The 23,532-nt window shown below is 37.1% G+C and overlaps 2 protein-coding genes across 2 annotated transcripts; both read left to right on the top strand.

Moving 5' to 3' along the window:
* The first annotated feature begins 4,722 nt into the window (after positions 1–4,722).
* On the top strand, positions 4,723–5,658 carry LOC133055542 (olfactory receptor 4P4-like). The gene has a single exon (XM_061140716.1). It carries the CDS (start codon positions 4,723–4,725, stop codon positions 5,656–5,658), a length of 936 nt encoding a protein of 311 aa, XP_060996699.1.
* Positions 5,659–17,039: 11,381 nt separating this feature from the next.
* LOC133055553 (olfactory receptor 4P4-like) lies at positions 17,040–17,975 on the top strand. The gene has a single exon (XM_061140720.1). It carries the CDS (start codon positions 17,040–17,042, stop codon positions 17,973–17,975), a length of 936 nt encoding a protein of 311 aa, XP_060996703.1.
* Positions 17,976–23,532: the final 5,557 nt, after the last annotated feature.

A 23,532-nucleotide genomic window follows, 5' to 3' on the forward strand; every position in this document is an offset into this window, starting at 1 on the left:
CCTGATCCCTCTGGGTCTTCCCGGTGCACCAGGCCCGAGCACTTGTCTCATGCATCCAACCTGGGTTGGTGATCTGTTTCACTATAGATAATATACATGTTTCGATGCTGTCCTCTCGAAACATCCCACCCTCACCTTCTCCCACAGAGTCCATAAGTCTGTTCTGTGCATCTGTGTCTCTTTTTCTGTTTTGCATATAGGGTTATTGTTACCATCTTTCTAAATTCCATATATATGTGTTAGTATGCTATAATGTTCTTTATCTTTCTGGCTTACTTCACTCTGTATAATGGGCTCCAGTTTCATCCATCTCATTAGAACTGATTCAAATGAATTCTTTTTAATGGCTTAGTAATATTCCATGGTGTATATGTACCACAGCTTCTTTATCCATTCATCTGCTGATGGGCACCTAGGTTGCTTCCATGTCCTGGCTATTATAAACAGTGCTGCGATGAACATTGGGGTGCACGTGTCTCTTTCAGATCTGGTTTCCTCAGTGTGTATGCCCAGGAGTGAGATTGTTGGGTCATATGGCAGTTCTATTTCCAGTTTTTTAAGAAATCTCCACACTGTTCTCCATAGTGGCTGTATTAGTTTGCATTCCCACCAACAGTGTAAGAGGGTTCCCTTTTCTCCACACCCTCTCCAGCATTTATTGCTTGTAGACTTTTGGTTGGCAGCCATCCTGACTGGCATGTAATGGTACCTCATTGTGGTTTTGATTTGCATTTCTGTGATAATGAGTGATGTTGAGCATCTTTTCATGTGTTGTCCCTCCTGCTTTTCAAGCAAGAGCATTAGCTAGAGATGGCAGAATTTCCTGACCTTCCTCAGGTCTGAATAAGAATGCTGCCCTCTGGAGACCCAGTGCCCAGAGCCCTGCTAAAGCAAAGTGAAAAGCAAATTTACAGACTGAAAATTCCCAGGAGGCCTCAGGAATATAACCTTGGACAAGTGGTTAGTGATTATAGCAAGACTGCTTTAGAAACACTTTTGGGAAAACAAATGCCCCTAGCATTCAAAGAATGAATTCTTATAATGCCCTGTTTGTATTTGGCACTTCCGGATATCATTTCCTCTAGGCACAAGCGTAAAACAGATGACTCCTACGGAATGCATGTGCACATTGTTTTAGCAGGTATACAAAAATGTCTCTGGCTTACTTGCAATTCAGAGCAGGTGTAAAGAAATTATATCTGTAATCAAAAGACCAGATCACATCCCTGTGGAAAGAATTCACACTTCTCTGTGAGTTCAGGATGACTTCAGGGGTACCTAACTCTTGTTTTCCCTTGCAAAACAACAGAGCTTCGCCTAGAAAAACAATCCTGAAGATATTTGCAGAGAATTAATGTAGCTTTGTTTGCATCATGGATTTGTAGTCTCCCATTTCATTTCAGGTTTATACGATTGAAAAAGGTTAGTACAGTGCTTACCAAAAGTGGAGAATGTACCAAGCAGATATTTTCCTGAAGAGCTGGAAACTAACCTGACGGCAACTCAAAATTGCCCTGATGTTTTTGTTTGTATTAGGCTATCGGCATGCTATTTGCCTTTTGTTCTCCTTAACTGTTATTGTAAGGTTATACATTTAATTGTGGTATAGCGATAAGAGTACATGCTTTGGTGATGTTTAGCCTTAATTGTATATTGCAGGCTGAATTGGAGTAGGGGAAATAACATTAGAATTTTGAAATGTTTAGGTTGTCTATGGCTTTTGAACGTCTAATCTACAGAGATCAAATGATGATTTTCCTAAAATAAATTAGACTGATTGAAATTGATGAAGGTAAGTTAACGGTAGGGAAAGGAATCCTGTCTAGTTGTTATGTACTAGGTACCATACTAGGAAGCTTCACATTATAATTTTATGCATTTCTCAATATTTTCTTTAAGAATGTATCAATATTGCAATTGCACATATAAGGATTCTGAAGTTTAGACAGATTAAACATCCTTCCCAAAGAATCTCAAAAGAGTATACTTTGTTCTTGTTATAAATTCTTAGTAACAATTTTATGGAAAGCAAAATATTTAAAATAATTTTGGAGAGTAAACTTGGTAGTGTCTAAGCTTATGCAGGATGAAAGTTGTTTGTCTTCCACTAATTCAGAAATAAATATTTGACACAATGGTAACATTTATTCAAACCCAAATATTGAAAAATTGGGTAATAAATTGGCCAGGTGTAAGGATCTACTATTTCATCTAATGGCAAATGTGTGTGTTAACAATCTTGATGGAATTTATTATATATGGAGTTTGAATCAATGTGATTAGTTCTCCTCTTTATTTTACACTCCTCAGCTTTTCTAATTCTTTTGCTGTTGTCTTTCTTGAAAACTATTTATACTTGAATAAATGTAATATATGAGTTTAATGTTTTGAAAATTTTTCTTCAGTCAAAGAAAGGTTAATTTTTCCATGACTATAGTTTTATCCCCTCAATTTATTTATTAGATTAATTTTGTTATTGCCAGTGTCTGTAGAAATACTTAATTGATCATTCACCATAATTTCCTTAACAACATTCAATCAACAGTAAATAGCTAATCCTTTAACTGTACAAACTGGGACACTGAAAACTACTGTGGTCAAATTGTAGGCAAAGATGTTGCAAATGGGCTTGAAATCATAAATGCTAATCTACATCTTAATTCTTGTAACTCCATAGATGTATTTTTAGAATGACCTAGCATATTGCCTGTAATCTATATTGCAAAGAATTTGAAATATAGATTCAAATGATTCCACCCCTGCTGTCCCTCATGATTCCTGGTCTGCTCTGTTTCCATCCAGAAGAGGCATCAGCAGTCTAAATGTAAACCAGATTATTTCTATGAGCTACTGTTTATTAGCTTTCTGATTTGGGAAATTGATTCAGCTACTTTTTATCAGATTCTTTTGTAATGGAACAAAGGGATCATGTTCCCATGATTAAGTCATTCTAATAACTAGACTCCTTCTTATTTAATAGTTCTCTTTATATGAATGCACTTAAATTTATTAAAAATGTAAGTTTTTATTTTATTGCTGTATAATAGAGATATCTTATGACTATAATTGTGACATTTTTTAAACGAACCACACAGCATGAATACGTGCTATTTAACTACTATCATCAGTGGAAAATCTGAGGAAATCTGCTGTCATTCTGTTAAAAATGGAGATTAGCAAGGAGAGACTTAAGGATATAATATGACCAAATCAAAAACTCCTGCCTCATGGAATCAAATAGATTAAACTAAAATGGTACCAAATGTGTTTTATTGTCTTATCTATTTGCTAGTTAAAATCACTTTAAGTATTACCAGTAATATAGCTACACAATGTGGTTAATGATGAATTTGTTAATTTCTACATAACTCTACAACAAAAACAAAATTTATATTTTAAAAACATCTCTGTGATGGCTGGGTATGGTCTTCACACCTGATCTAGGAGTAAGGTAGGAAGACCTTCTGGATTTACCAGGGTGGAGAGCAGCATTTAGATGAGTTCCCCTGTATGTAGTGCATATTTTTCCACTCCTGTATACTGTATGTCTTAAAAATTATGCAGAAATATGACACAAGCAGATTCATGAATCAATCCCTCATTCATTCAACACATAACAGTCAAACACTTACTGACCATAACTTATGCTTTATCATTTTATAACATCATCTTTTACTGAATTTCAGTGATTAAACAGTAAAATATAAATATATAAAACACATAAAAGGTGCAGGAGTTAAACATACCTGTGTAATTACAAGCAATTTTCTTTTTTCTTTACTTATTAAACCACTAATTTTAACAAATGTACAGTTTACTACAAAAGCAGTGACTTTAACCCTTAAAGGTTAAATAGAAAAGGTGCATATATTTTACAGTTATTTTTAGGCTCTCAGTCATTGACAGCTTTCCAGTGTCTGTGATCATGTATTCTAGTTATTTAACTTATAAGATTGATTTGACTTATAAGACTTATTTGACTTATAAGATTATGTTTCTTTCACTAGTGGCAAAGAAATCAGCTGTTTTGCAAATAAATTGTCCACTCAAGCATTTCGAAATTCAGAAAAATAGGTCATAAATTTGTTTATATTTCTTGCACTTAGGCATGAAGAAAATGCAGGGGGTAGTCAATATCCTGTTGGAGAAAGAAACATTATATAAAATGAAAACTGTATCATGTACAAAAAAACACGTATTTAATATATCAATATGTCACATACCCAGAAATGAGTAAATAAATATTCATTTTCCCCCAAAATATTATGCTGTTGCTCCTTAATCGTTTCAGTTGTGTCCGACTCTGTGTGACCCTATGGACTGCAGCCTGCCAGGCTCCTCTGCCCGTGAGATTCTCTAGGGAAGAATACAGCAATGGGTAGCCATTCCCTTCTCCATAATTTTCCCTTCCCCTTTAGGAAATAGTGATATGTTAATCATTAAATTTAAAAACTGAGGAATACTGAGAGAATACATATTTAATTCCATCAATAGGATAGAAGATTTTGAAACAAAAGGAAGCTATGGGGCAAAAAAAAGTCTATGATTTCCCATAACAAGTACAGTAAATACCTTATGAATCTGCTTCAATGATATGTTAATGGTTATAATTTTATAGTAAATTGCTATTGTTTTACTGTAAGTGTTTCATCCAAATGCATGTGCTGATTTTTCTTTCAGGTACTCAACAATTTTTTGCATAATACATATTAAACTCACCTTATGGAAAATCAGAGGAATGTATCGGAATTCATTTTTATGGGGCTTTCCTCTGACCAGAAAATACAGATGTTTTGCTTTGTGTTCTTCTTATTCTGTTATGTTGCCATCTTGGTGGGAAACCTTCTGATCCTTGTCTCCATCCGATGCAGTGTCCTTTTTCACCAACCAATGTACTATCTCCTCAACCACTTATCCTCCATGGACATCTGCTATACCTCTTGTGTGACACCCAAACTGATCAGTGACCTGCTCCTGGGAAGGAAAACCATCTCTTACGGCAACTGCATGCTGCAGGTCTTCACCATGCACTTTTTTGGCATCATCGAGGTCTTTGTCCTTACAGTTATGGCCTTTGACCGCTGTGTTGCCATCTGCAAGCCTCTCCACTACATGATTATCATGAACAAGGCAAGATGCGATCTCCTTATCGTGGCTGCTTGGGCTGGTGGGGCCGTCCATGCCTTTTCTCAGTTCTCTATGATAGTCAGTTTGCCCTTCTGTGGCCCCAATGAAATTGACCACTACTACTGTGACATTTTTCCTTTGTTGAAAGTTGCCTGTACTGACACCTACATCACTGGTGTCCTGGTGGTTGCCAATTCAGGAATGGTTGCCTTAATAACCTTTGTTCTCTTGTTTGGGTCCTATGTCATTATATTATTCACCTTAAGAAACCACTCAGCTGAAGGAAGGTGCAAAGCCCTCTCTACCTGTGGGTCTCACATCACTGTGGTTATCTTATTTTTTGGTCCTTCAATCTTTGCCTACCTCAGACCCCCTACCACTTCCCCTGAGGACAAAATATTTTCTCTCTTTTATACCATCATTGCTCCTATGTTCAATCCCTTAATCTACACTCTGAGAAACACAGAGATGAAAAAGGCCATGAGAAGGGTTTGGCACCAAAAGATATTTTCAGAAGAAAAACATAATTGATTTTTTCTACTCGATCAGTTCTGGGTGTTCATTGGAAGGACTGATGTTGAAGCTGAAACTCCAATACTTTGGCTACCTGATGTGAAGAGCTGACTCATTTGAAAAGACGATAATGCTGGGAAGGATTGAGGGCAGAAGGAGAAGGGGGCAACAGAGGATGAGATGGTTGGATGGCATCACCGACTGAATGGACCTGGGTTTGGGTAGACTCTGGGAGTTGGTGATGGACAGGGAGGCCTGGCGTGCTGCAGTTCATGGGGTTGTAAAGAGTTGGACACAACTGAGTGACTGAAATGAACTGAACTGAACTGAACTCTGTATGTTAAATAAAAACTTTATGCAAGAGTAAATGGGAGCTTGGAATCATAGAGTCCTATGGCTTTGAGAATGATTTGAACTCAAATTTTCCACTTTATAAATTTCAGAGGTGATGAAATGAAGAAATATGTGTTAATCTCTCTAACCCATAGTGAGCTATGAGGCTAAAGAGAGTTCTCATAATCATTCACATGTAAACTTGGGGACAAGACAAATTGCTGATATTCTCCAGACATGCAGAAAATTAAGAAAATGTAAGTTCATAAAGCTCTTCTCTGGTGCCCAGCAGTAAAGAATCCACTTGCAATGCAGGAGACAGATTTGAATCCCTGGGTTGGCAAGATTCCCTGGAGAAGAAAATGGCAACCCACTTAAATATTCTTGCCTGGGAAATTGCATGAACAGAGGAACCTGGTGGGCAACAGTCAATGGGGTTGGAATAGTCGGGTCCAACTGAGTGACTACACCACCACAGGTTCATAAAGGAGACATTATTTTTCAGCATTAAGCTCTGTTTGGTGAAATAGTTAGAAATTGAAGAAAGTGGAGAAAACCACTATACCATTCAGGTATGACCTAAATCAAATCCCTTACAACTATACAGTGGAAGTGAGAAATAGATTTAAGGGACTAGATTTGATAGAGTGCCTGATGAACTATGTACGGAGGTTTATGACATTGTACAAGAGACAGGGATTAAGATCATCCCCATGGAAAAGAAATGCAAAAAAGCAAAATGGGTGTCTGAGGAGGCCTTACAAATAGCTGTGAAAAGAAGAGAAGCCAAAAGTGAAGGAGAAAAGGAAAGATATATGCATTTGAATGCAGAGTTCCAAAGAATAGCAAAGAGAAAGAAGAAAGTCTTCCTCAGTGATCAGTGCAAAGAAATAGAGGAAAACAATAGAATGGGAAAGGCTAGAGATCTCTTCAAGAAAATTAGAGATACCAAGGGAACATTTCATGCAAAGATGGGCTCAGTAAAAGACAGAAATGGTAGGGACCTAACAGAAGCAGAAGATATTAAGAAGAGGTGGCAAGAATATCCAGAAGAACTGTACAACAAAGATCTTCATAACCCAGATAATCACAGTGGTGTGATCACTGACCTACAGCCAGACATCCTGGAATGTGATGTCAAGTGGGCCTTAGGAAGCATCACTACGAACAAAGCTAGTGGAGGTGATGGAATTCCAGTTGAGCTATTTCAAATCCTAGAAGATGATGCCAGGAAAGTGCTGCACTCAACATGCCAGCAAATGTGGAAATCTCAGCAGTGGCCACAAGGCTGGAAAAGGTCAGTTTTCATTCCAATCCCAAAGAAAGGCAATGCCAGAGAATGCTCAAACTACTGCACAATTGCACTCATCTCACACGCTAGCAAAGTGATGCTCAAAATTCTCCAAGCCAGGCTTCAGGAATACGTGAACCGTGAACTTCCAGATGTTCAAGCTGGTTTTAGAAAAGGCAGAGGAACAAGAGATCAAATTGTCAACATCCGCTGGATCATCAAAAAAGCAAGAGAGTTCTAGAAAAACATCTCTTTCTGCTTTATTGACTATGCCAAAGCCTTTGACTGTGTGGATCACAACAAACTCTGGAAAATTCTGAAGGAAATGAGAATACTTGAGAAACCTATATGCAGGTCAGGAAGCAACAGTTAGAATTGGACACGGAACAACAGACTGGTTCCAACTAGGAAAAGGAGTACATCAAGGCTGTATATTGTCACCCTGCTTATTTAACTTATATGCAGAGTACATCAAGAGAAACGCTGGCTGGAGGAGGCACAAACTGGAATCAAGATTGCCGGGAGAAATATCAATGACCTCAGACATGCAGATGACACCACCTTTATGGCAGAAAGTGAAAAAGAACACAAGACCCTCTTGATGAAAGGGAAAGAGGAGAGTGAAAAAGTTGGCTTAAAGCTCAACATTCAGAAAACTAAGATCGTGGCATCTGGTCCCATCACTTCATGGGAAATAGATGGGGCAACAGTGGAAGCAGTGTCAGACTTTACTTTTTTGGGCTCCAAAATCAATGCAGATGGTGATTGTAACCATGAAATTAAAAGACGCTTACTCCTTGGTAGGAATGTTATAACCAACCTAGACAGCATATTAAAAAGCAGAGACATCACTTTGTCAACAAAGTTCCATCTAGTCAAGGCTATGGCTTTTTCCACTAGTCATGTATGGATGTGAGAGTTGGACTATGAAGAAAGCTGAATGCCGAAGAATTGATGCTTTTGAATTGTGTTGGAGAAGATTCTTGAGAGTCCCCTGGACAACAAGGAGATCCAACCAGTCCATCCTAAAGGAGATCAGTCCTGGGTGTTCATTGGAAGGACTGATGTTGAAGCTGAAACTCCAATACTTTGGCCACCTGATGCGAAGAGCTGACTCATTGGAAAAGACCCTGATGCTGGGAAAGATTGAAGGTGGGAGGAGAAGGGGATGACAGATGATAAGAAGGTTGGATGGCATCACCGACTCAATGGACATGTGTTTGGGTGTGCTCCGGGAGTTGGTGATGGACAGGGCCGCCTGGCGTGGTGTGGTTCATGGGGTCACAAAGAGTCAGACACGACTGAATGACTGAACAGTTCAGTTCACTCAGTCATGTCCAACTCTTTGGTACCCCATGGACTGCAGCATACCAGACTTCCTTGTCCATCACCAACTCCCAGAGCTTACTCAAACTCATTTCCATCATGTTGGTGATGCCATCCAACCATCTCATCCTCTGTTGTTCCCTTATTGTCACTAATTATTTGTTTGTTTTGTTTCCTTCTGGATCCTTCTCCACTTCCCAAAACTGTTCCCAAGCACACATTTTCTCAGCAAGTTCACAACCCCAGGACAAACCTGGCCATCACCTTGCTGCACCATCAGACACTAGTGGAGCAGACATTTGCATCCCAGGCCTTGTGCCTGCCTCCACGACAAGGCTCCAACACGGGTGCTCTATCTGAGCATTCACCAGTCAACATCTTCCAGTCTAGGTCCAAGTTGTTGTTATTGTTTTCCTAGTTTCTTCTCTAAAGTTTATTCACACCTCAGACCACAGACACCCTGTATCCAGCTTGTTCTCTGTACTCAATCTCTGCATATCCTCTGGCCAACCTTAGCCTTTAGAAAAGCACTTCCTGCTTGTTCTCTGACGGTGGCGGTTCTGGCTGCAGCTACAACAGCACGTGGCTCCAATTTTTAATTGCGCCAGTGCTGACTCCCAATTTTGAGGAGAGATCTCCTCCTCTATGTTCGTTCTTTAGTTACTAATCCTCAATCTTAGGTTACTTTCAACATTTCTAATGGCATATCATACATTGAACATATTTAAACTGCACAATTTGTTCAGTTTTGACAAATGTATACACCTCTGAAACCATCCCCACGATCAAAATAATGAGAGTGTCCATCACTCCAAAGAGTTTCCTTGTGCTCATTGTAGCCTTCCCTCTTGCCCTTTACTGGACCCCTTTTCTCTGGCAACTGTTGATTTGCTTTCTGTCTCTATAGATTAGTTTGCATTCTCTAGATATTTATATACATTTAATCATACAGTATAAATTCTGCATTCACTAGTTTCTTTCATAATAATGACTTAAAGATTAATCCATATTGTTGCATGCATCAATTGTTCATCCCTTTTGATTGATGAGGAATTGAATGCAAATCCCATGAATGCAAATTTTACAATTTGCTTTTTCACTGTGTTCTTGATAGACATTTGGGTTAGGTCCAGTTTTTGCCTATTACAGATAACTCTGCTATGTTCATTAATGTACAACTTACTGATTTTGCATATAGTCTTGAAAGGTATATATGTAGGAGCAAAATGGCTGGTCTTATGCACACTTAACATTTTAGGAAACTGCAAGCTACTTTGGAAAAGTGAGTGATTGTACCAGTTTACCTCCCCACAAGAAGTTTATGAGTGTTCAAGATGCTCTTCAATACTTGATATGTCACTTTTCTCAATTTTAGCCTATATTAGAATCATGAGCTGCCATCTCATTATGGCTTTAATTTGCATTCATAAATAACTAATGGTGTTAAGCAAATTTTCACCCACTAATTTGACATTCAAATATCTTTTTCGGTGAAGTGTCTTTTTAAATCATCTGCTAATTTTTAAAATTTTTATCCAGATTGTTGAAATTTTAGGCATAAAATTGCTTATATTATTTACTTATTAGCTCTTTAATATCTGTATATTTATAGCACTATCATGCTTCACTTTTGATGGTGGTAATATGTGTCATTTCTCCTTTGCTCCTGAGTCACATGGCTAGATGTTTATCAGCTTTAGAGTACTTCTCAAATAACTTATTTTGCTTTCCTTTTCTCTCTACTGTATTTTCTTGTGCTTTTATTTTTGATTTTTCACTTTGATCTTTATTTCTTTGTTTATTTGTTCTTTCTAATTTTAAGACAGAAATTGAGGACAAATGTGAGAATATTTTTCTTTTCCAATATAGACGTTTGGTGCAACAAATCTCCCTATAATTAATACTTTACCAGCATTGTATAGACTTTGATATATTTTGTTTTTATTTTAAGTCATATAAAACTACTTTGTGATCTCCTTTTGATTTATTCTTTGCCCTTGGGGCCCATTTGTGCAGATGGTTCTGAGTGTATACACCCTGCAGGACTAAACCTACTGAATGGAAAGTGCTCAATAGTAAGGGGGGTAAAAATACATGTATTTTGTTGGTTTCTAACTTCATTAAGCTATTTAAAACTTCAGTAAACAAATGTGGAGCCTATTCCAACCTATCTATAAGAATAGGGATTTTGTTTTAAATTTCAAGTATTTTGAAATTTTTTTTTTTTTAATATTTATTTACTTTTATTTTTGGCTACACCGTGAAACTTGTGGGCTCTTAGTTCCCCAACCAGGGATTGAACCCCTGTCTCCTGCATTGTTAGCACAGAGTCTTAACCAGTGAGCTGCCAGGGACGTCCCACTGATGACTCTTCTTCCTTCGTCTCTCGCAGCCCAACGCTCATTGCAGCCTTGGCACGGCATTGCTGTTGGTTGCTGCCGCTGGTCCCAGAAAGTAGTGAAGTGACAGGTCATTGATTTATTGTTAACTGACTCTTATGCGTCTTATGTTGCTTTTGTTCATAAAAAATGTTGGGATTCTGAATATCTCTTTCTGATTTTCCTCTAACTTCTTTTCTTCTTTGGCTTGGAAATAGAGGCCTTCTTCAAAGCAAACTCGGTGCTCCCAAAGGGTTACCTAGGTTCTTTTCTGTTCTTCACAGGAGGAAATTAGACAGAACTGGCAGAATTGACTGAGCTTCTTTGGATCTGAATAACAGTACTGACCTCTGGAGACAGTGCCCAGAGCTTGGCTAAACAAAAAGTTAAGTACATTTACATTCTGAGAATTCCCAGAAGGCTGTGGAATATAATCTTGGACAACTGATTAGTGTTCCTTGGTTAGAATCTTTAAGAAATGCTTTTGGGAAAACAATTTCTTAAGTCAAACTATTCTTATAGCTTCCTCTCAGGTTATATTTGGCTCGTGTAGAACAAGTTTCTTTCAGGCACAGGCATCAAAGAGATGACTCTGAGGGCGTGGATGTGAATGCCGCTTTAGCAGATATTTCAAGAAGTTCTTGTTTACTCTTGAATGTGAGCAGGTGTTGGTGAGTCATCAGCATTTAGAATCCTAGATCACCTTCTTGTGGGATGAACAAATGTTTCTCTGGGAACACAGGGTAGTTTTCAGGGGTATTCAAACCACCACTCACTTTGTATAACAGTAGGATTTTTCTTCCTGAAAATTCAAACAATATTTGAAGATATTTTTAGAGAACTGATATAGATTTGTCTGAATCGCTGCTTTATAGACTTACATTTAATTTAAGTCTATATGCCAATGCTAGTGAATGGTTAGCAAACTGTGTAAATGAAGTCGGGGGTGGGGGGGAGTTGTGTGACCAAGACATTTTCCTGAATAAGTTAAAACTAACTTGAACACCATCTGCAAATTATGTGCAGGTGATAGTCTTTACAGTACTTGTTTTAGGCTCATCAGCTCTATTTGGCATTAATTGTGTTACTTTAAGGTTATATATTCTGTTGTGGTATATAAAACATTTTAGCAAGGGTTCAAATGAGTTCTGTTTTGATAGTGTATTACAAACAGCATGTGTGCTTTGGATAATACATTTAAAAATGATGAAATTTTCAGATTGTCAGTGATCCTCCAAACTCTAATATTTGAAGAAACTCCTATTTTTTTAAAAATATCAGTTGCCTAGAATTGTCTAGATTCATCAGACTCAGGTTAAGTAAATGTATGGTTAGTCCCAGGTTGATTATACCTATATATATATATATATATATATACCCATGTATACCCATATATATACCTATATATATATATATATAGGTATATAGGTATATATACCCATGTATACCCATATATATATATATATATATAAATACATAGAGATCCTACTTGACTTCCTGAAGAATAGTTTTACAACCCTGATAGCACCTCATGAAGGGTGAATAGGACAGTTAAGCAGTACTGCAGCAGGTGCAAATTAGCTTTTTAACTTAATATTGGTGGCATGAAATACAGACTACTTATTTAAAATTAAATATCAAGAAATTTTGCAGGCAACCAGTGATATAGCCAGGTTGACTTTATTTTTTTCAACAGAAATTCAATTTGGGTTTTGTTTGGGTTTCATTTATTTCAAGTGATTTCATTGAAATGTATGTCTGTGCCTTTATTCAAAGAAAAAAAGAATGTAAAGAAAAGATATTGTTATGTATGGATTTTGTTTTATGAACTCATGTGTTCTCTCATTGTTTCCTGGAAAGATGTGTCTATATCAAAGGTGTAGTTGTTGCACTTCAAATTTAAAGTACATTGTGTTATACAACCAAGAACAACTCGTGTGATTGAATAAATCCAAAACAGTCCTTCTTATACTTCAGATTGCATTACAAATAGTAAAAGAAAGTTAAACATATAAAGCACCAAGAATAAGGTGTGACAATTGCCCAGATTCAAAAAGGATGATTGATTATGCACTCTAAACTGGAAGGTCTTTTTAGATTTAAATGTCCTCTTCTGTATAAAGCATAAATATAAAAAACTGAAGCAAAAAAAGTAGCTAACTTTCAGTTTACATTATTTCACTTGATATCAAACATCTGAATATTGGAAACATCTAGGTGACCAATATCCTCTCTCTAGCATCAGAAGTTTACCAATGCTTGGATAAAAGTGGTTTTTCCTCCATTTTATTTTATTATCTTTATCATATTTAATTTTAACCTTATTGCTTTTGCATCATCACTTGATTTTTGACTTAATTATGTTTTCTTTTCTTCACTTATGTGTTCAATGTTTTAACCTTCATGAAGGCCATCATTCTACTAGTGCCTTCAAGAGAGCTGATAACATATCTTTATAAGATCAAAGCATTAATATCTGTAGTGTTTAGATTGAAAGCTTGATGTTGTAAAAGTGATTTCAAAGCACGGACATGTTACACCATGCATCTATTCTTATAATTATCATAGTATGTTTTATAGTGATCTGGGAGTCTGTCACCTTTCAGGAGATGAAAATAGTGATAATTCCTTTACTGCTGTCTTTTCTAATAGGTGCCCCTTTCCTGTGGAAAGCAATGATATACATAGTAAGACTTTGAAGATCTAGTTTATAAATGCTGTGGTTTACTTGTTCTGTGGTTTGGGATAGTCACTTACTTTATTTTAAATCAATTCATTCGATACTGAAAATCATATGGTTGGATTAGATGAGTACTTTTATGCTACATAATAACTAGACTTATTTATTTTCAATAAATTTTAAGTCACTTTAGTTTCTTGTACTTTCACTCAAAGGAATGCAATATAATATTTTTTCATAAGTTAGTTATTAATTGCAATTGTGATGATACATTTAAAGATATAACAAAACATTAATTTGTATGGAGTTTATGGTATAAATTGCATGTAATTTTGAAGATACAACCCTGTTGTCTTCATGTTGAAAAAAAAAAGGAGACTATGGATATAATGTCTTCATGTTAAAAAAAGGCATCTTAGGGATATAATGACATAATATGATTAAATTAATACTTTCCCTTTTTAATGTAGATAAAGATATTGAGCTAAAATTGAAAAAAGAATTACTCTCAACATATTTTGCAATGTGCTTTAAAGCCACGTCTGTTTATCAGCTAAGATAATATTAAATATCACAAGCAATACAGCTATACAATTTGGAAAATAGTGAACATGTTAACCTATTCATTTTGTTGTATCAAAAGTTATGTATTATTAAAAATCTGCTTATGGAACCCATGGAAATCAGCATGGCTACTCCATCTGACAGAGGAGTCAGGTAGACAACGACCTGGATACTACCTAATTCCTCAGGAGTGACGGGAATAAAACTGAGAAGTGTGTGTTCTCAGTAGTACATGCTTTCATCACCTTAGTGTTAAGTCCTACCCTGATCAAAAAGAATATACTACATGCAAATCCATTAAAAAGCCAATGAACAGAAAACAACTGATCACTTCTTGACCACAGTTTGCCTTACATTTATATTGAGGTGACATCATTTTCTGATTTTTGCTGTCCATGATTTATTCCAGCAGAGAACACAAGTACCAAATTCAAATTATTTGTTCATTTCAATTAGTGTATCTCTTTATTTGCACTGTTAATTTTAATCACTATAAAATTAACATTAAACCATTATTTTACTTTAAATTTAAATATGAAATACAATTTTCTTTCTTTAAATGTCAATCACTAAAAATTTTTGCTATATTTTCAAATAATTTTAGTCTTATAAAATAGGTAGCAAGATTGGCTCCCCAAGTTCACTATGCAGTACTTACTCTACCCTTACTCTTGTATTTCAAGGGACAGCACTTATAATCCTAATCACACAGCTCATAATTTAGGTGACTTTTATTACATGCACTGTATTCCATGATCATATGACTACAGACAAATCCAGGAGAGTGTTTTATATCATGGTAGGGGAATGGAGCATCATGTAATTAAAAAAAAAATTACCTTTCTGAAGGAGACATTTGAAAATTATAAGTAAAAAAAAGTCCTTTATTAAATTGCATTAATAACACTAAGTGTTAAAAGTAATGGTAATGGTATAATTTATCTCTGGGAAATAGTTCAGATCTTCATGACATTCAATGAGATTCAGTCCAGTTCAGTTCAGTCGCTCAGTCGTGTTTGACTCTTTGCGATCCCATGATGTAGCATGCCAGGCCTCCCTGTCCATCACCAACTCCCGGAGTTTACCCAAACTCGTGTCCATTGAGTCAGTGATGCCACCCAGCCATCTCATCCTCTGTCGTCCCCTTATCCTTCTGCCCCCAATCCATCCCAGCATGAGGGTCTTTTCTAATGAGTCTACTTTTCACATGAGGTGGCCAAAGTATTGGAGTTTCAGCTTCAGAATCAGTCCTTCCAATGAACACTCAGGACTGATCTCCTTCAGGATGGACTGGTTGGATCTCCTTGCAGTCCAAGAGACTCTCAAGAGTCTCTCCAACATCACAGTTCAAAAGCATCAATTCTTTGGTGCTCAGCTTTCTTCACAGTCCAACTCTCATATCATACATGACCACTGGACAAACCATAGCCTTGGCTAGATGGACCTTTGTTGGCAAAGTAATATCTCTGCATTTTAATATTCAATGAGATTACATCCCAATCAATCCATGATAACCTGAAAATACAAGTTGAAAGTGAATTGAATACATCTAACCTACTGGACATCATAGTTTAGTCCAGCTTACCTTAAACATACTCAGAATACTTACATTAGCCTGCAATTGAGCAAAATCATCTCTAATACTTTGACCACCGAATGCAAAGAGCCAACCCATTGGAAAACTCTCTGATGCTGGGAAAGATTGAGGGTAAGAGAAGAAGGGGGAAACAGAGGATGAGATGGTCAGATGGCATCACTGACTCAAAGGAAATGAGTTTGAGGAAACTCGGGGAGATAGTGAAGGAGGGGGGAGCCTGGAGTGCTGCAGTTCATGGGTTCCTAACGAGCTGGACATGACTTAGCTATTGAACAACAACAGCAATCTAACATGAAGCCTATTTTTAACAATCTAACACAAAGCCTATCTCATGCAAGTTATTGAATACTCCACTAAAAGTGAAAAACAATGGCTGTCTGGTACAGAATGGTTGTAAGTGCATCCATTATTTACCTATGAGATCACCAGGCTGACTGGAGGCTACTGTAACTCACTGCTCAGACCCAGCATTATAACAGAGTATCATATCACCTATAGCTAGCCCAGGGAAAAGATCAAAATTCAAGTACAGTTACTTCTTGATGCCTGCTATTCTCATACTATCATAAAGTCAGTAAAGTCACAACATAAATCACCATGAGTCAAGGAATGTCTGTAATGTCTGTTCTGTACTGTAAACCATGTGCTCAGTCGACTCACTGTGGACCCATGGATTCAGAGCCCAGAAGGTTCTTCTGTCCATGGAATTTTCCAGGTGAGAAGTGTGCATTGGGTTACCATTTCCTACTACAGGGGATATGCTTGATCCAAGGATCGAACCCATGTCTCTTGTGTCTTCTGCATTGGCAGATGGGTTCTTTACCTCTAGAGCCACCTGGGAAGCCTAAACAATTATATTTTGAAAATTTAATAGAATTTATTTTTATTCCACTCCAGTGTTCTTGCCTGGAGAATCCCAGGGACAGCGGAGCCTGGTGGGCTGCCGTATGTGGTGTTGCACAGAGTTGGACAAGACTGAAGCGACTTAGCAGCAGCAGCAGCATTTTTATTACTACCAATGTAACAGAATATTTGAAAACAATACTGAAGAAATTAGCTATGGTTCCTAAGAAAAATATAATATCATTAATTTATTAACTAGTTTTGGTAATTTGTTAAAATGAACTTTAATGGCTTGTTAGCAGCTTTTATATGATTGTGATCATATTGTAAATATTTTCTTTTATTTTTTTTTCAGATATTCAATTATTTGCAGATAGCATACAATATATGGAAAGTCAGAGGAACATCTCAGAATTTATTTTTTTGGGACTTTCCTATAACCAAAACATACAAATATTTTGCTTTGTGTTCTTCTTATTTTGTTACATTGCCATCTTGGTGGGAAACCTTCTGATCCTTGTCTCCATCCGATGCAGTGTCCTTTTTCACCAACCAATGTACTATGTCCTCAGCCACTTATCCTCCATGGACATCTGCTATACCTCTTGTGTGACACCCAAACTGGTCAGTGACCTGCTCCTGGGAAGGAAAACCATCTCTTACGGCAACTGCATGCTACAGGTCTTTTCCTTGCACTTCTTAGGAATGATTGAAATCTGCATCCTTACTGTCATGGCCTTTGACCACTGTGTTGCCATCTGCAAGCCTCTCCACTACATGATTATCATGAACAGGACAAGATGCAATCTCCTTATCATGGCTGCTTGGGCTGGTGGGGCTGTCCATGCCTTTTCTCAGTTCTCTATGATAGTCAGTTTGCCCTTCTGTGGCCCCAATGAAATTGACCACTACTACTGTGACATTTTTCCTTTGTTGAAAGTTGCCTGTACCGATATCTACATCACTGGTGTCCTGGTGGTTGCCAATTCAGGAATGGTTGCCTTAGTAACCTTTGTTCTCTTGTTTGGGTCCTATGTCATTATATTATTCACCTTAAGAAACCACTCAGCTGAAGGAAGGTGCAAAGCCCTCTCTACCTGTGGGTCTCACATCACTGTGGTTATCTTATTTTTTGGTCCTTCAATCTTTGCCTACCTCAGACCCCCTACCACTTTCCCTGAGGACAAAATATTTTCTCTCTTTTATACCATCATTGCTCCTATGTTCAATCCCTTAATCTACACTCTGAGAAACACAGAGATGAAAAAGGCCATGAGAAGGGTTTGGCACCAAAAGATATTTTCAGAAGAGAAGCATAATTAATTTCCCCTACTCAATGTGTTAAAACCTCTATGTGGAAGTAAAAGTGGACTTGGGAATTGTAGAACTCAATTAACTTTCAAATCACAGAGCCCAAATTATTTACTTTATAAATGTCAGAGATGATGAGTTGAAAAAGTATGAGAAAAATGACAGTTCCATTGGTCACTCTGAGATTTGGTAGGGACTAATGTGATTAAAAACATATTAGCTTAAAGAAACTGTTGCTATGTTATATAGATTAGGCAATTCTAAGACTGACTGAATTTAAAAAAGATAATTTGCTTCTGATATTTGTACATGAAGACTAGATAGGAAATACCTAAATTTGCTTTCAAGTTAATTCTTTACAGACATATCTAACCTTACACTCTGCCTTGGGTGTTTCACTGACTTATGTATGGTTTTAAGGCATCTTACAGATTTTTTCATATATTAGTTATGACATATAATCCATAAAGAAATGAAAAACAAAACAGAGACAGAAAGACAGAACTATGAAGGCAATAAACCTGTACTCTGTACCTGAATCAAGAAATAGAGCACAATAATAATCTCCAAAGTCTAATATCCATTCCTTCCTGTCCTCACTGCTTCTGTCCCCTAGAAGTAGATACCCTTCTGACTTTTATAGGTACTGTCCTCTCTGCCTGGTGTCAGTCATTGAGAGGACACGACCACTGCTGGAGCAATGAGATGGGCCTGAGCATCAGAAGTTCCTCATTTGTCCTCCCATTCTTGAATTTGAGTTCCATTTATTGTCCCAGTTTTTGCCTTTTCATACTGTTCATGGGGTTCTCAAGGCAAGAATGCTGAAGAGGTTTGCCATTCCGTTCTCCAGTGGGCCACATATTGTCAGAACTCTCCTCCATGACTCGTCCATCTTGAGTGGTCATACATGGCATGGCTCATAGTTTTATGAGTTAGATAAGGCTGCAATCCATATGATCACCTTGTTTAGTCCATCCTAAAGGAAATCAGCCCTGAAGATTCATTGGAAGGACTGATGCTAAAGCAGAAGCTCCAATCCTCTGGCCACCTAATGTGAAGAGTTGACTCACTGGAAAAGACTCTGATGCTGGGAAAGATAGAAGGCAGGAGGAGAAAGGGATGACAGAGGACCGGATGGTTGGATGGCATCACCCACTCAATGGAAGTGATTTTGAGCAAGCTCTGGGAGATGGTGAAGGACAGGGAAACCTGGCTTGCTGCAGTCCACGGGGCTGCAAAGTTGGACATGACTGAGCGACTAAACAACATCACCCCCATAGCTGGAGACATTTTCAAGGATGCAGACTTGAGATAATAAGGTGTTGTTGAGACCATCTGGACTGAATATGTGAATGAACCCAGGAAAAGCCTGTATATGATCTTAAATTTTCTGACATAAAGATGCAAAGATCTGCTTGTCTTGGAACCATCTGTGACAAGCCCCCCATGTAAGGCCCCTTGTTTAGTAAAAGTGCCACCTCCAAACTGGAGTGGTCTGACTCTTTTATCAGTCTCTCCCTGCCTCCTTATATGGGGCCAGTTTGCTAACAAACACCTCGAAACATTAGGCACATTATAAGTTAATTATCTGTTATTGATTTTACTCATAGGTAAATTTAGGAGACTTAGTGCCTTTCTCACTAGGACCTTGTTAAAATGAAAGAGAACCCTTTGTATATGACACCCAGTAAATCCTCGCTATGTATTTGCTATTATTTATTTTGCTCATATAGCACATTGGAAGCAACTGAATCTTCAGAAATACATGGGAAAGAAGAAAATAAGGAAAGAAAGGCTTTTGGAAATGATATGTTTGGGGAAAAATTAAAACATGTTCAACTGAAAATTTTTTCTATTATTTTTTGGAAGTTCTCTAAATTCATAAAAACAACACCAAGGTTTATTAGCTTATAATTTTCTAGGAAATCAATACTTGAAAATAAAGTAAAACCCATTCATACTCTCTCAGGGAAGATGATCTTTTTGAGGAGCGATGAAGACTATTAATTGCCATAAGTTTACTTCAGCTCAGTGCTTGGTCTTGTCCGACTCTTTGTGACCCCATGAATTGCAACCCACCAGCCTCCTCTGTCCATGGGATTTCCCGGGCACGAATACTCAAATGGGTTGCCTTTTCCTCCTCCAGGGGATCTCTCTGACTCTGGGAGTGAAACCTAGTACCAGAGCTGTCCTTTGCCTCTCACTCAGACTACAGACCGAGAAGGCAATGGCTCCCCACTCCAGGACTCTTGCCTGAAAATCCCACGGACAGAGGAGCCTGGTAGACTGTGGTCCATGGGGTCACTAGGAGTTGGACACGACTGAGAGACTTCACTTTCACTTTTCACATTCATGCATTGGAGAAGGAAAGGGCAACCCACTCCAGTGTTCTTGCCTGGAGAATCCCAGGGACGGGGGAGCCTGGTGGGCTGCCGCCTATGGGGTCACACAGAGACGGTCACAACTGAAGTGACTTGGCAGCAGCAGCAGCAGCAGATTACAGAAATCATGGAAAGGGTAAGCCCCTCAAGGCAAAAAATCCCACAGAGTTGTTTATATCACAAAACTCTGAGTGAAGTGCAAGGGAATTCAGTCACTGAGGCCCAGGAGGAATGAATGTCTAATAACTGAGCTTCCTAAATCACACACAAAAGCCTGGGGTGGCCTGCATACTATTTATAATCCAGCTTTGATGTTCACTTCAGTGGATCTGCTGACTTGGATCTAGAGGAAATCCACTTGGTGAGCTCATGATTCGGGAACATAAATCCAAACAACTTGCAAAACATAGTGTTCTAGAATAAGATAGATATAGTTTTAGAATGTACACTTTAATTTTGTTTATTAGTTATGTGAGCCTGAACATCTTGGGGATTAGAGATGAAAATATAGATGGTGATTAGACTCTTGTGGATATTCACACTAGGCCACTTTCTTCAAACTGTTCCTCTGGGGGTATGTCCTCTCATTGTGTGAACACTGGTTGAGTGACAGTGTCTCTACAATGACACTTTTATTTTTCTATGAATGGCTAATGAATGATATTGAGAGATATGTGAATTCAAGACACAAAATGAAATACTCTGAACAGTAGGTGAATGACCAGAATTTCAGTGAGGAAAGAATGGCCAGATTGAAATAAGTGATATGAATGGACTCACGACAATTGGATTGGAAGGACATGTGTGGTGAATGATTTCTCCTCCTTTCCATGATCCTGCCAGACTGTGTGATAGCTGAATATATTTTCCTTTTACTGCATAGGTAACAGATTGATGGCTAGTTAAAGTTAAGTATAGGTATCTATTTTTTTTTTTATAATTTGCTTTGTGATTAGAGTAGCAATAAATTCAAGGAGTTTCCTGTTGAGTGTGCTCTGATGTTCCAATAGGAAATCAGACAGTGATAGGGAAATCATGCTTTGCTGAATAAGAGGAAAATAGCATTAAGACTTTTGGTAGAAAATGGGCAAAGTGCTCATTAAGAAAATAAATGACTCACAGTTACCAAGAAAGTGAGAAAAAACAAATCCAAAAGAAAAATAAGATCCCTCCAGTACCCATTGTCATGATCCATGATCCCCCATCCTGACAAAAAAAGAAGAAAAGATGGCTCAAGAATTAAATTAATCAAAGACTCTAGGCAGGACACAAAAAGTCGAAAGGAGATATCTCAAAATTTGAGTCTCTTTACTTTATCTCTATATACCTTGCTCTCCACCCATGTTTCCTGTAATAAATGTGATGCTGATAACTTCACTGATTTGAATACTTTATATATCATTTTAAAACAACTGAAGTTATTTCAACAAATAGTTATTGATTATTGGTTAAATAAATGGTATCTTGTAATCATTTCAGCTCCTCACGTTTGGGTAGGATCATGGAAAGGAGGAGCTATAACTCCCCACACATGTTCTTCCACTTCAATTGTTGTGAATCCATTCATATCACTTCCTTTCAGTCCTGCCATTCTTTCGTCATTCCGGTCATTCACCTACTGTTCAGAGTATTTCATTCTGTGGCTTGAATTCACATTTCTCTCAACGTCATACATTTGCCATTCATAGAAAAAAAAATGATTATGGAGATACAACAAAGATAAAATCATTGGAAATATTTATTGAGCCTCTAATATATGTTGGCTAACTCACACCTCTTATCTAATTAATTCTCACAACAGATGTGGGGGTGGACATGCTCATCAACAAAGTGCTCATCTGCTGGCAATATGATAATCTAAGAAAAATCAGCAGATGTCAAATTCTGGAGAAGATGTGACAGATGCAGATCCAGGAGAAGTGTCTAGAATTTAAAATTAAACATGTACAGGCATTTCTTAATATTCTAGGCAGAATGTAAGATGGTCTTTCTTTCCTTGAGAAATTTAAATTCATGCAGATTAAGGATGTATAAATTTACTTTGGCATAGATTGAAATCTGAAATATTGGAGTCAATGAAGCTCTCTGTTTCTAATATTAACAGCGTCATATATTTACTGAACATGCATAAAGTATCAGGAACTATGGTAACTGTGTAACATTTTACCAAGTGTATTGCTAAGTAAGATATATGCTGTTTTAGATCTTGACTCTACCACTTATTAAGGCCATCTTGCACTAATTTTTAATTTTTCTAAAACTCAATTTCCCCATTTGTAAGCTAAGTTTACCACTAATATTTATTAGAGTTATAGAGATGGTTGAAATATTTGTTTACACAATGTTTAGAAGAAAGTTAGGCACATGAAAATGTGAAATTGTAAACTAATAAAAGAATTAGACTGTTGTTAGTGTAATTAAATAACATCTTGAGGCCATATACTCACTCTTAGCAAAGCCAGAATATAAACCCAAGCAATTTCACTTCCTTAATTTTAATGTTTTCCCAAACTTTACCTTTAATAATACCAGGGTTGTGTAAAATCTTAACTGAAGAATATATTATTAAATTGTCAAGACTATATTCATCATTTGGTATATATATCAAACTGAATTTAGACTGTTTCATTTGCTTACTGTTTTACTTTTTTCAAAGTTTCTGTCTATTTTAAAATTTGAATCCCATAATTCTCTGAATTATTTAGGGAAGAAGCTATTTCTCTACAATTTAGATACAGAAAAATATTACAGGAAATGTAGTTAAGAGTTCACACTTGAAACTGATGACTCTGTCAAAAATAAAAGCTAGAGATCTCCCACTAAAATTGAGAAGCTAGAAATCTAAGCACTAGTTTAAGCATTGTGGGATACAACTGTAGGGGAAGTTAGCAAAAAGAGAAAACTACCAAGAAAGGAATTAAAGAAATGTTTGTGGCCTTGAGAATTGAGAAAATTTGAGATCAAACACATGTTTAACAAAACTTCTTGATTAGAAAGTCAAATTTAAGAAGAAACATTAATACTGTATGAAATGGAGACAGAACAGTTGGCTTTGGTAAATTATTGTAAAAGCTTTAGTTTTTTTATAGGCTTAATTTATTTAGGTATAAACTAAAATGTCCCTGTTTAATTTGGGGGTGGGAAAAAAATTTAAACTGGTTGTTTTTTTCCATGCCCATAATTAAAAT

Source organism: Dama dama, chromosome 1 (assembly GCF_033118175.1).
Source record: "Dama dama isolate Ldn47 chromosome 1, ASM3311817v1, whole genome shotgun sequence".
Lineage (NCBI taxonomy): Eukaryota > Metazoa > Chordata > Mammalia > Artiodactyla > Cervidae > Dama > Dama dama.

Excerpts from the sequence above, each read along its gene's own strand:
- LOC133055542 (XM_061140716.1), top strand. The coding sequence starts at position 4,723 with ATGGAAAATCAGAGGAATGTATCGGAATTCATTTTTATGGGGCTTTCC.
- LOC133055553 (XM_061140720.1), top strand. The coding sequence starts at position 17,040 with ATGGAAAGTCAGAGGAACATCTCAGAATTTATTTTTTTGGGACTTTCC.